At 29.8% G+C, this 13,944-nt stretch overlaps 1 protein-coding gene across 4 annotated transcripts in view; it reads right to left on the reverse strand.

Moving 5' to 3' along the window:
- PGS1 (Phosphatidylglycerophosphate synthase 1) overlaps nt 1–13,944 on the reverse strand; it is an 18,898-nt gene that overhangs the window by 3,091 nt on the left and 1,863 nt on the right. For 3 of the 4 annotated variants that reach the window (XM_014430079.2, XM_014430080.3, XM_067052584.1), the window contains exons 2-10: nt 13,304–13,426; nt 13,085–13,225; nt 11,104–11,231; nt 10,818–10,970; nt 9,145–9,254; nt 7,614–7,834; nt 7,271–7,496; nt 4,299–4,462; nt 292–477 (exon numbers count right to left, since the gene is read on the reverse strand). In XM_014430079.2, coding sequence (XP_014285565.1) covers nt 292–477; nt 4,299–4,462; nt 7,271–7,496; nt 7,614–7,834; nt 9,145–9,254; nt 10,818–10,970; nt 11,104–11,231; nt 13,085–13,225; nt 13,304–13,426 — 1,452 coding nt within the window. The remainder of the gene's footprint in view (nt 1–291; nt 478–4,298; nt 4,463–7,270; nt 7,497–7,613; nt 7,835–9,144; nt 9,255–10,817; nt 10,971–11,103; nt 11,232–13,084; nt 13,226–13,303; nt 13,427–13,944) is intronic. The other variant, XM_024361596.2, reaches the window with a different exon arrangement.

Consider the following 13,944-nt stretch of genomic DNA (forward strand, 5'->3'; position numbering starts at 1 on the left):
TTATTAAAACAGATACGGAAACATTTTTTAAACAAAATAATAAAAAAAAAGTTACTCCTTTTCTCTGATAAAATCTTAACAACCATGAAGGAAATAATAATGTGACTATTAATGTAATTAACTAATTATAATTTATATATAAAACAAGTTTTTAGAGCTAAAAAACAAATATTGCTACTTCCATCATTATAGTGTTAAAATAATATTGAAAATTGTTTTGTGACTGTAAAAGGTGTTAATGAAAAAACACTTAATTGTATGTAAAAAAATTCTTCAATACAATTTATTTACCTGAGATAGCAATATGAAGAAGCAAATAAGAACGAAGCCTTGATGTATCATGATGCCCACAAAGAATGACACAGTCAGTAAACCTTCAATATTACCCATCGCGATGGATTTGCTTTGCAAAGCAATTTTTCTTCCTTGTTGAACAACTTTCTTTTGCAATACATAAACATCCGTTATAAACAAGTACTAACAAATAAAAACAAACACTTTTTATCAGTTAACACTAACAAACTTGATCACATTTAATTATGATTAGCAAGAAATTTTATCAATAAAAAACCAACAGATTTCAGATAAAATGATGAAAATCATGTTAATTTTCAGAACAAAAGCCATGTTTCATTATCGTTACACTCAGTTTAAGATAACATGATTTATTCAAACATTAAAAGATTTGATTTGGCAATTCTTTAAAATTAAAAAAAAAAAAATGCAAATATGAAAACTTTTAATCGACACATAAAATAACTCACTGATCCACTAATTGTCTTTTTAAAACTAAAACAGAAGCAACTTTACTGTTTGGAATTGAAATATTAAACATTTCATTTAATAATAGGAACATCAAATTTAACATACATTCCAATCAAATAATTTTTAAAAAAAATTAAATATGTATGTAAAAAACTAAAATGACACTGTATCACATGTATACAATATTTACACACTTAGCCAGAGAATCCTCGGACCACCTCTGTGCTCCAAGCCTAAGGTGTAATGCAGAACTCTTGAGACCCCAGAGCATCTCTCTCACCTTGCACTGGTACCTACCCAGCAGAGGATGAGTGTCAGTGCTAACACTGAATATGAGTGGAGAATCTAGCCGCTAATATGATTCCAATTTTCAACATTATTTTGAAGTAGATCACATGGCAACTGCCTTTTGAACCTTCAAGGTGGATTGTAGGGGTGAGTAGAACTGGATAAGGATTGAACCAGCTTTGGATAATTAGAAAGGTTCAGATGAAAGTAGAGTGTTTTGTCAAAAGTATAATGTAGGGGTGAACTATATATTTTTTAAAATATTGGATTTGGATTACCTTATTTGTACTAAGAACTAAAACTATGCTACCACTGAGGAAGAGTGAGGTGCCACCTTGCAGGGCCAAATTCATAAATGCCTCCTTCAATAAATTCCCCCTCTGACAGAGGCCTCTCAGACATACCTTCTCCTAAGTCTTCCTGGGGTCTCTTAACATTGATATTACTTTTTAGTGTGATATTAACCACACTTTTCTCTGACAGTTCTCACATTATTCCTTCGACCCTCTGCAAGTACATCTCCACAGCCTGAATTTGCATTTCATGTGTCGGGGTTGTCTGGTCTTAGGCGATTTCTCCAGCCTGATATCTCTTTACAGAAGGCCCACGACAAGGCGTATTCATTATAAGTTAAGAAAGGAAGGCCGTGCCAGGGGATGAGCCCTGGACACTGACTAGGTAGAGGAGGTCCAGGTGAGAGAGTCTGAGGCAGAGTAACAGTTCTAGTTGCCGAGATGAAGCGGACGGACTAGAACTGTCATGATAGGAGCCAGCTTACTAGTTGCCGAGATGAAGCGGACGGACCAGTAAGCTGAATAGGCTAGGTGCAGCTCTAGTTGCTGAGATGAAGCGGACGGACTAGAACTGTCATGACAGGAGCCAGCTTACTAGTTGCCGAGATGAAGCGGACGGACCAGTAAGCTGAATAGGCTAGGTGCAGCTCTAGTTGCTGAGATGAAGCGGACGGACTAGAACTGTCATGACAGGAGCCAGCTTACTAGTTGCCGAGATGAAGCGGACGGACCAGTAAGCTGATAAGGCTAGGTGCAGCACTAGTTGCCGAGATGAAGCGGACGGACTAGAGCCGGGGAGAGATGGGAAATTACACTGGTTGCCGAGATGAAGCGGGCGGACCAGTGTAACCGTTAGGAATTAGGTTACAATCTTAGTTGCCGAGATGAAGCGGACGGACCAGTGTAACCGTTAGGAAATAGGTTACAATCTTAGTTGCCGAGATGAAGCGGACGGACTAAGATTGCTGGAGAAAAGAAGAGGAAATAGGCCATAGTCTAAGGTGAGCATAATGAAAACAAACTCTTATGAGGATAGATTAGCAATAAACATCTCTATCTTGAGTAGAGTGTAAGCCACCAGTGCTATGACTAGACCCGGAGAAAGCTTTATCTGATGGGTCAATCCCGGTGACAATTGAAGGCCTCATGTGATCGGTTATCACTGAGAATTCACTCTTTTAACTCTACTTGAGATAGTTCCGTAGAATCTTATTGCTCAATCTCTTTTTATTTTATGATTAACATTCTTACATATTAACATATATACATTTATACAAGAGATCGTATTTATATAATAATAAACTTATATACAATTATACAGCTGCTTAGACGCTTGTAGTCCTGGCCCCTGGCGGGATATAGCGGTACTCCGTGCTCGCTGACTGTTACACATGTTTAATGATGAAGACCTATGACTCACTGGAGTAGGTAATTATGGGAAGAAAAATGGTTTGATCAAGACAACCTCTTAAATTACATTTATATTGCTCAGGAAGTCTTTCTTGACAGAAAGATTAACATGAATACAACAAATATTGTTACATTTGGTGATCACTTATGAGGTTAAGTACAATAAGATTATTTATAACAATATAGAAATATTGTTACTTGTATTCAAAAAAAGAAAGATCTAAGAAATCGCAAACATCTTTATCCAATAAATATGTAAAATTACCTCTCATTTGCAAAAAGTTAATTAATTTAATCAAATTATTAAGAGAGAGTTTAATTAATTTGCAAAAGAGTTTACAAATGTTATACTCCTTTAAAGTAAAAAATATTTCACATTAAGGCACAAATTTATTAAGAAAAATTAACTAATTCAATTTAATTGCTAGACAATTTTTGAATTTGAGAAACATACCTGTAATTTTCATGGACTAGTAGGGAAAATAAAATATACTTTAAAGAATAAAAAACATGTATTATGCACACTAAACAGTAGCACAAAACCACAAAAAAAAAAATCTGACATAAAAAAATAATTAAGATATAAACTTAAAAATTGTTCGTAAATTTTCTGGGATATTTTTCATTTCTAAAACTTCAAACTGGTAAGAATGACAAATGTCGAATAAATAGCATTTTAAAAAAAAAATCATAAAGAAATATGTTTTAAGTAATAACATTTAGTAATAAAAATGTAAATTTACAAAAATAAACATATAAGACATAAAAAATAAATAAAACTGAACTGCCAATGCAATAAGTAAACAAGTAGGCCAACATCACAACCAAATATTACATATATTTTATGAAGAAACAGAGTATCCAATTCACTAGAGTACTTTTTTTTTTGGCTAAATGAAACATGGAAGAATTGTGGAATATATTTGATATTTTTACATGGACTGCATTAAAATCGATTAGCAAAAATAACTAAATATTATATAGAACAAATGAGTCATACTAGTGCAAGTTCATTTTTGAAATGATCTAATAAAGCACAACAGATCTAATAAATTAATAAACTTCATCATTAATCTGTTAGTCAATTTCAGATCTAATAAATTAACCAGAAAACTTCATAATTAATCTGATGGTCATTTTGATACAGAATTATACTTGCACTCAAAGAAATATTCAATAAACAACTTTCATAAAAAAAAAAAAAAAAATGGAATAACTATATCCAATGTGAAAATAACATTGTCACAAAGTTTACATAGATTACATTCAATCATAAACAATGAACTAACATACAATACTATTTAATACTAACAGTGTATTTTTAATAGCAGGGAAGATATATGTTTTGCAATCTACAACCAAATAAATAATATCATAAAAAGTTTGGAATCGATTTAAAGCACCAGTTAATAATAGGCAACAGATAATAATTAATAACAATTTCTAACTCCGTAAAACGCTAAATGGTTTTGCATGTTTGACTAGAAGATTGACAAAACCAAATTAAAAAAAAGTTTTAAACAGTTTCATAGTAGTTCTGACCCAGAGAGCTGGCTTTCTGTTGGGATCAGAGGCAACCTCCTCATTGAACTGACTAGAAAGATCGATAAGGCTTGTCTCTTCTTCAGCTAATCTCTTTCTTAAGCTAGGATTCGTGGTAAGGATGGCAGCTTGCATTTCTAAGTCCCTTCTTACAGACCTGGAGCCTAAGTTAACAGAAAATAACTATTAAAAATAAAAAATTAAACTTGATATCTAGAACTAAATATCGATAAAAGACAATAATAAATTTTTCATACTGGGGTATTTTATAAAAAAAAAAAAAAAACTATGAAAAGCACTATATGGTTTAGGAATATCTTATAAATTTCCTACATCTGAAATTATTAATGAAACATCTGAAAAGAGAATAAAAATTAAATAAGATTCATACATTACTGACTATATGAGTAATAATGATCGAATTACCTAGTCCATGATAGAGATAAGATAAACTATAGAATAATATGAGAAGTAGGGGTCGAATGGACCAATATAGAAAATTGAGCAAGTTGGTAGACCAATAGATGAAGACAAACAGTAACTTCACATATCCATAACAATTTTTCCTTGCTACCGTTAACCAATTTCAGACATGTGAAAAGAATGACTTCAGAAGATTGCATAAGTTAATTATGGAATAGGAAGAGGAAGAAAAAAAAAGACAAGGAATAAAGTTCTATTTGTCTTCAAAATACCTTCTAGGAGAAATGTAATGGAGCAAAAAGGTTTGCAACACGTTATCTAAACTCTACAAACAAAAGTTTGTTTAGGAGTGTGGTCATAGCCTTGCCATGACAATGTCTATAAAGCCTCAGTGCAGCCTCTAATCTCCAATAAGATTTAGTTTGCAAAAAAAAAAAAATACCTATGTTGAGTGATTACAATTAGATTTTAATAAAAAAAAAAATAAAGAAATATTTTTTTTTTTAAACAGCTCAAAAACTATACATCTCTTAGAAAATTATAGCTTCTTATTCAAAAGATAATGAAATTCTCTATCAGTTAAACTAAAACCATCTAAAATGGACAAATATTAGCCATGTTACAGCGTACTGTACTTTTAAATCATTGATTATTTATTATTAATTCTGAGCAAGTTCTCATGGTAGTCTGTATTCTTTTCATCTACACAATTATATTAAAATAAAGAGTTTTTTTATTGAAACCGCTAATTTCAAGAACTACCACTCTCATTTGAAAAATTCCATTTTGATTGGATCAGGTATACTCAAACTACTGTCCGCAGGCCACATGTGACCCACCGATCATTCCTAGTTGGCCTATCTGGTGTTAAATTTTAAATCATTTTGAATTTTGTGCCCATAAAAAATTTGAGAGCACGCTGAGTAAATAGGTCCTACATAACACTACCGCTCAGTGGAGTGCAATTATCCATACGATAATTTCCTGCAATAAACGGAAATTCATTTATTTATTTTTTTAATTCAACATCAGACGTCTGATTGTATCACGGCAACACATCATTTTAGTATTTTCAGAAATATGGCAAATCAAGTGTTTGGATTAGCGATGTGTTGTATTGGGCATTTTAGTTCCATATCAAGCAGACCGATTTTATACTATTTACTTATGTACCGAGAAAGAATATTAGGTAGTAAATTTGAATATGTAAAATTTTAACCATTAATTAAATATAATATTTACATTTATATATTTTTAAATTATTTTACCAGGTTGAACTAAACCAGGTCAATAAACAGACCTAATCCAAACGTTTTTCATAATAGTAAATAGTTCATTAATTTTTTTTTCTTTAATATCTTTATTGAAATTCATAACTGTATATTATATATTATACATTCAGTAAATTTGATCTCAGTTATAATGAAGTGAAGAGAAACTACCCATTGGTAACACTCTAATGATGTTTGTACATTAACAGGTCTGGTGTCCATCTTCTTTTCAGGTGCCTAGGAGGATCACCAGGAATGGAAGAGGAGGCAAGGTTAGAAACTAGTGGGTTTGGGTGGTTAGGGAGTTTATAATAAAAGGAATGATATCTAGTTCAGGCTAGTTCGGTTACATATGGAACATTAAGGTTTTTTATATATGATTTTATTTGTGACAAAGTAAGAAGCGTTGAGGTTTTTACAAAGGATTTTATTTCATTAATTTTGAATTTGGTTTTTTATTAACACCTAAATAATTTGAATTAAACAACTGCTTGTGACCATGGACATTGCAACGTGTTTGAAACGTTAGGAAATGACAAAAAAGATATTAAAATATTTGCAATGAATCCATTCAAAATTGTTTAATTAAATTTGTAACAATCGCGAAAATCTAATAAACCATTACCTATTTTTTTTTCATTAATCTATTTTTTTCCGGCCAGCGACACCATGACTAATATGTGTTAGTGGCTCCTATAAAAAAAAGGTTGAGTAGTACTGGGACAGATAGACTGTTAATTGAGAAAGACTTCAGGCTAAATACCACCACATTATTTTAACCCAGAGGAACAGGACAGTAATGGTAAACATTGATCAATCTAGAAAACAGTAGGCAATATAGAAAGATATTGTTTTAATTATTATTTTCATCCAGTATTAATATAGTTAAGGTAATTTTGGTAATTTAATTCCTATAAATAGAGCACAGAGACACAAACGAAATGGACTTGACTTAAGATAAGACTAATTTCTACTAGATATGGTTATAGAACAATTTAAAAACAATTTTATTTAAGATTTTTTTGTGTGATTGTTCCTTTTGTTTTTCCTAATAAATTTTAGATGTTATTCAATTAATGAGGTGATATTAGTTATATCCTCATCCTGTGTATGAAACATGTACAATTCGACTTTAAAATGAGTGAGACCCCGGACACGCCTAGTTTTGAATAAAATATCATTAATTTTTGTACTAGGATTTTTTTACTAGTTGATAGCATGTATATTCTAACCAGAGTAAAATAGAAGCTTATCATTTGATTCAGATTAAAATCTTACCAAAATTGGATGATCCAACTAAAGTGAGTAGAGGGCTAGATTCTCCAATAGGTGTGTACCAGAGACCTTTAGCATGGAAGGTCCATCCAGGGCGAGCATATTCAAGCATTATTACTCGTTCACTGGCATTAGTTGATTTAATATTCTGAAAAAATCTCAATGCCAAACCAGTGTATGCACTGGGGATGCCACTGGCTAAACCCCTAGCTTTAAGGAAACCATTTGCCTGTAAACAAATTATTTTTTAAAAAAAGAAAATATATCAGCAGAATATTTCTTAGACAGGTATGAAAAAAACATTATAAATTAAAATCATAGTTTTTTTTTTACTTAATAAACTCACCGAGGGATGGGCCATCAAAATTCTGTAATAGGCCTGCGATCTATATAAAATCGAACTGGCATATTGGTCTGTCAAGTTGAAATAACCGGTTGATACAGTGACTTTAGAGCCTTCTTCGGCAGCCTCTAATACCCTTTCAGTAACGTGACTGTCTTGATGAACTCCAAGTGGGGGTAATTCAAGAAGAGGAAATACCAAAGTATCATGACTTTTGCCTTTTTCTAAAAGGTCAATAAAATTATACAACTAAACCACACAGATCATTACATCTAATTTTGCTAAATGTCAACAATATAAAATAATTATATTAGAATGAAAAAAAAAAAGAACCATAAAATATTGATAAGCAAATTAACCAGATATAAAATTTAATGATTATTTGTTAGGATTTAATGTCCTTATGTCAGATTTAATACCCTCCAACCAGAGAAGGTAGGCCGGGGGAAGTTATCTTACAGTTTATCAACCATTTCTAACTCGCATAAATAAATAATTTAAAATTTCTATATAGGTTACAAGCAAATAGAATATAATTTAATAAATTAATTGTTTTTCAAAAATAAACTTATGTAAAGAAATGGCCAAGAAAAAAAATTAACATTCCCTCAAAATAACAGGTTAAACACATATAGATAAGTAGAATCCGAAATTGAATTAAAAAATCTATCTGTCTGCAGGTTTTCTGAAAAACTACCTCGGAACTCATCAGTACCATCCACCATTTTGTTTCAAAATGGTGACCGATTAGATGTTTTCTAAGGTCGTATCTTGCTCATTAATAAAAATAAATTCCTGAGTGTTTAGAAATCACGTTCTCAAAATCTTACCAACAAAAAAAGAAAGAAGAAAAAAATTAATATTATAAATACATCATTGAAAACTATATATTCTAAGCATAGAACATTTGAATAACACCAATTTCTAGACATTTATATTGCCAACACAGAATTTAATTAGACCAATATTATTGAAGATATAGACCTTTTTTTTTAACTTAGAACTCAAAACGATTAACAAAGTCATGAGCTGCCACACCAGATATTTTATTATTTATTACCATAAACTAATTAATTCAGATAATTAACCACTGGGTAACACTTTCCAGCAGTTTTAAATAACTTTTTATTTTCCATTCTCCAATAGTACAATAATTGTCGAAACATCAAACCATCTGGAGAACTCAAACTTAATCTTACATCACAACTAGGGTTATAAATCCAAAAGATAAGTTTTAATAAATTATCTATTTCTATTATTATAAATAAAAACAAAATACAAACCAGGAAGCAAAAACAGAAATAAACCTTTCCTCATGCAAGGAAAATGCTTTTTCGTTATTTTTAGTTTTAATTAATTCCATGTTAACAATATGATTAATCATCTTTTTCTATTACAGTAGATTTTTCTTAAAATTCACACTTTTATGAATCAAATTCAGCCTTGTATTAATCGATTAAATAAAAAAAGTTATTAACTGACAGACATAAACATTTTTTATTATAAAGATATTTTAATTATAAAATAAACTTACTGTTTTGTGAACTTTTGTTATTCATAATACGATTTTCATAATAACCCCAAATTTTAGATCTGGCAAAATCCACATAGGTTCTTTTGCTTGACTTAAATGGATGATAAGCTCTGAAATACAATAATAATAAACTTATCACCAAATGAAGAAACAAAGCACATATATTACTGAATTCATTAACAATATTCAATGACCCTAAATAAATTTCATCATAATGATAGGGCACCGTTCACATTTTAACTCCTAAATATATATATTTTTATACATGAATTTTATGTTATTACTTGTTTACATTAATTTCATCATTAACATTGAAATTTATTGATACTATAAACTTGAATAAAATACTTTCATTGACAAACATAACATAAGATCTGAATGTGAAAATGAGTCTAAAATATCTAAATTTAATTGTTTAGAGTGCTACCACTGGGTAGTTTCTCGACATGCCAGTATCACACCTTTATTATATTACATCAAATTTACTTAATGTATTGTTTTTTTTTTTTTAAATACAGTTGTAAATTGCAATATATAAATAGAAAAAAAAAATTTAATTGTAACAGAAGTTCCACAATTCATTCAAAATGTTCTTAAAAATGGTTATAATAATTTTTTATTTTTTCTATAATAGTTAAAAAGAAAACTCACAATACTTGAGATACAATACAATACATGCCGAAACTAAGCTATATTAACCAAAACCAATTTTATGAATTTTAGTGTGTACCCTCACCAACGGATTTTTAACTTCTTTTTATATATGTGACATAAAGCCTTATACTTGGAGCAAGATAACCACAATAAGATGTATAGTTTTGTTTCTTCTATTTTATTAACTAAGTAATGTCTTTTTTGTCTTGTTTTTCACTCTAATGTAGAATTCCAGTTTGGGTATATTATTACTTGAGTTATAAGGCATAACCTTAAAAATGTACTCCAGCCTATTCTACATATCTGCAGCACTTCCCATAAGCTTTGTTCAACTTATTTCTTTAACTTATCATAATACATGACTCAAGTCCTGAAAGGAAGTAACTTCAAATTACACTATTTTATTCACAAATTTTATATACTTAAACTGTAATATCAAAGACTTAAGTGTGACAGGTTTAATGGCATCCCAAAAACTGAACTATTTCACCTATAAAGGCAGAGGATTTTTGTATTTTCTGCCCTCCTTCACTATCCAGTGGCACTGTTAATGAAACTTGTTAGTTTGTAAATAGAATATTTCAAACTCATTTTTACCATTCAGATATGATATGTTATTAAATGTCATTAATGAAATGCAAATCACTCAACAACCCTCAATTTAATTATATAACTGAACATTGTAATGTTTTTTACACTAAACAGTTTGGAGTGAAATCTAGAAAAAAAAATTGTGGATATTTCAACTGGAAATATTTTTTTTCAGGACTAGGATATCAAAACAGTAATATTTTTTAGAGTAACCTATTTATACACAAATTGTTTCAGAACAAAAGACTCGCTAATGAAAACTGCTAAATAATGCTTTCAATATTTTTTTTTTTAACTTTGGCATCATTCCTTGAGGTTTACTTCTTTAATGTTTTAATGATCCCAATATAGAGATGCCCTCTCATCATACAGAGATACACAGAGAAACAAAACAAATAAATAATAAAGGAGAAATGTAACTAAATTACCTAGGTGTAAGATTATCTGATTTATCCAGCTCCAGTGAAACATCAGATATATGCTGAATAAGGTCCCAATAAAAATCAGCCAAATCCTTGCATTCACTGATCATAATATACCTGTCCTGTCGATTTGTGAAATAATCTTCGCTCAAATTAGCTCTATCTAACAAAAATTTAATAGGATACATATTTTCAAAACTGCTGTTTGAGTTAAAAATAATATGTATGTATGTATATATATATATGTGTGTATGTATACACAAATATATATAAATACACATGCATCATTTACCCGCTAATTATGATTGAGTCATCAAATAAATACAATTTCATGTGTTGCAGCCCTACTAGTTCATTATACCTCGCTGGCAACAAGTATTTAAGAGGTCCTCTGAGAGAAGGAGTATGAAATAGAGAAATCTGCAACAGAATTTTTAATTTAATAAATAATAAAAATATTTAAAAGAGCATAAAAAGATAAATTAGCCAAAAAACTCATGTAAATATTTATTATTATTAACTAATTTAAGCGCTCTAATTTTGTTTATTAAAATTGGTTATTCAATCGTACAAACCTGTTTCGACTTATTGTTACTTTTAGAATTTTCCCAGATCTAGGGATCGTTTTGGGGTTCACGAGGATCCTGATTCTATTTTCCAATTGGATTTTTGATCAAGTTTGCACATTACCAGATTTATCGTTAATGTTGAAGTTTTTGTAGATATAGGGATCATTTTTTATGTTTTTGAGAGTTCTGATTTTTTTTTTAATAAAGTAATTATTTCATTAATAATATTTTTGATCAAGCATACTCATTCCGAATTACGATTTTAGAAGGTATTTCTTCCTGTCAAGACATCAGGAAGATATTTGCAAGAAAATATCTGATAAGAAATTCGAAAACAAGATCTTTCAAAACATGATAATGTCCTAACAGAAAAAATATCAACTGTAATAGTAATATAATATCCCTATGCTCGATAAAAAATTTAATAATAAAAAAAGATTAAAACTCTTGAAAATCTAATGAACAATCTATAGATTGAAGAATACTTCTAACAGTAACAACAAACTGAAATAAAAACAGTGGATAAAAAAATTAATTCAAATATTAGAAATAGGACTTTCGAAAAAGTAATAAACTTAATCATCAATTATAATGGTAAATTGAAATATCCTCTGCTTTTAGGCATGACAGATCGTGGAGGTCCAAGGCCACTTTCTTGACGTGGTTTTTATAGGGGTTCGTCACTCCCACACCTATTTTTGTGAGTGGCACCCTAAGGCTAATGGGTCTCACAAATACCGGAGGGGGGGGGAAGGCCGTGATTGAGAATTGTATAATGATATGCTTGAAAAAATCCCGGGAAGGGCTGGGGACTCAAACTTACAACCTTTGGGTTAGTAGACATGCACGTTACCACACTGCTACCATTGCCCCATTTAGTACTTAATAATATCTTTAGAAAGTTGAAACGTCACGCCCATGCTTAATCAAAAATCAAATTAAAAAACAGAAAAAGAACTCATGAAAATCCTAATATTAATACTTAGTTAAAAATCTTAATATCAGAAAACCATAAGTAACAATTAAAAAACTGAATAAAATAAAATAAAAAAAAGACCTTCAAACCCTAATAAACCAACACCATATCAAAGAATCCTCTAAAGTAACAATAAATCTAAATCCCCATGTGTGATTGCATACGTAGTAAAGAAAACGAAATCGGCACTCTTGAAATTCTAATAAATGACACCCATAACCAATAAATCTCGAAAAGTAACAAAATGAACTTGCACGATCAAAATTCCGATTCCAAAAATAGAGTATGGACCATTAAAAAAACTATAACAAGCATATTATAGGAAACTAAGCAAGTATCAATAAATGGAATTGTGTATTTTTTAATCAAAAATCCAATTCAACAAAACAGAATCAGGACCCCCAAAAATGCAATAAGCAATTTCTAAAATCAAATACAAAAGTAACAATAAATTGAAATGCAAATGTGTGATTGAAAATGCCATATTTGTATTTTGGCTCATAATTAAAACAACCATTAAAGTGAAAACAATTTATGAAAACTAAGTTGTTGTTTTTTCAACAACTGGTCCAATTACTTATGTATATAAATTTTGGATGTTATTTTCATGTACTTAACATGTGTATGAAATACAAATACGTACAATTCAAATTTAACTCGGGTGAAATTGATGAGAACAGCTAGTAAAAAATATTAGAAATTACTAAACTATTTATTAAAAATTACACCTTGCATTGTTCTTCATTTTTAACAAGAGGCATAAGCATTGTTCGAGAATTTTCCTTTCCCCTAGATCCTCGATTGGCATCAAGAAGAATATTGACTTTTAGATTTTTTATTTGGTCCATCTGAGACTCGATAGCATGAACCTGAAAACTTTAAAATGATAGAAAGCTGCCATAATTAAATAACAATTCATATTAGAAATGTATCTTGTCAGAACATACTAATTCTTTCTCTAAAGGGCCAGTTCCAAGATACAAAGATGCTAGCATTATTCTCTTTTGAGCTTTCTTGCATCTGTCAAGTAATGTCTGATAGAATTCTTCTGGTTTATGAAGAATTGAAACCTAAAACAAAAAAGTACTGAGTTAAACATTTAAAATACTCAGATTTCAAATTTAAATACAATAACAAACTCAATGCAAACAATTTAAACCAAACCGACATTAATTGATTAATAAAATCAATCAATGTAAAAAGTATCTTCTCTTGGTTGATGCAACCTTATCAGTATTTATTGTGTTGCAATTAATAATAAAAATTCTTTATAAAATAAAATATAATTTTTGGGTTGTATATTTACATGAAAACACTCCTTCCTATTTAAAACTTCACTTCTTTTGAAAAAGGGCCCCAAAATGTTGATTAAAAATTATAACCGAAATAAAGTTATATACAAAAAGAAAAGTTTGCACAAACATAGTAAATACAATAAAAAAACATCCAGTGGTAAAAAAAGAATTTCAAATATAATTTATATAATAATAAATACTTTTGCACAAACATAGTAAATACAATAAAAAAACATCCAGTGGTAAAAAAAGAATTTCATTAATAATTTATATAATAATAAAGGTTTTTAAAA

The sequence above is a fragment of the Halyomorpha halys genome, unplaced genomic scaffold (assembly GCF_000696795.3).
Source record: "Halyomorpha halys isolate HHAL.00 unplaced genomic scaffold, Hhal_1.1 Scaffold859.1, whole genome shotgun sequence".
NCBI lineage: Eukaryota > Metazoa > Arthropoda > Insecta > Hemiptera > Pentatomidae > Halyomorpha > Halyomorpha halys.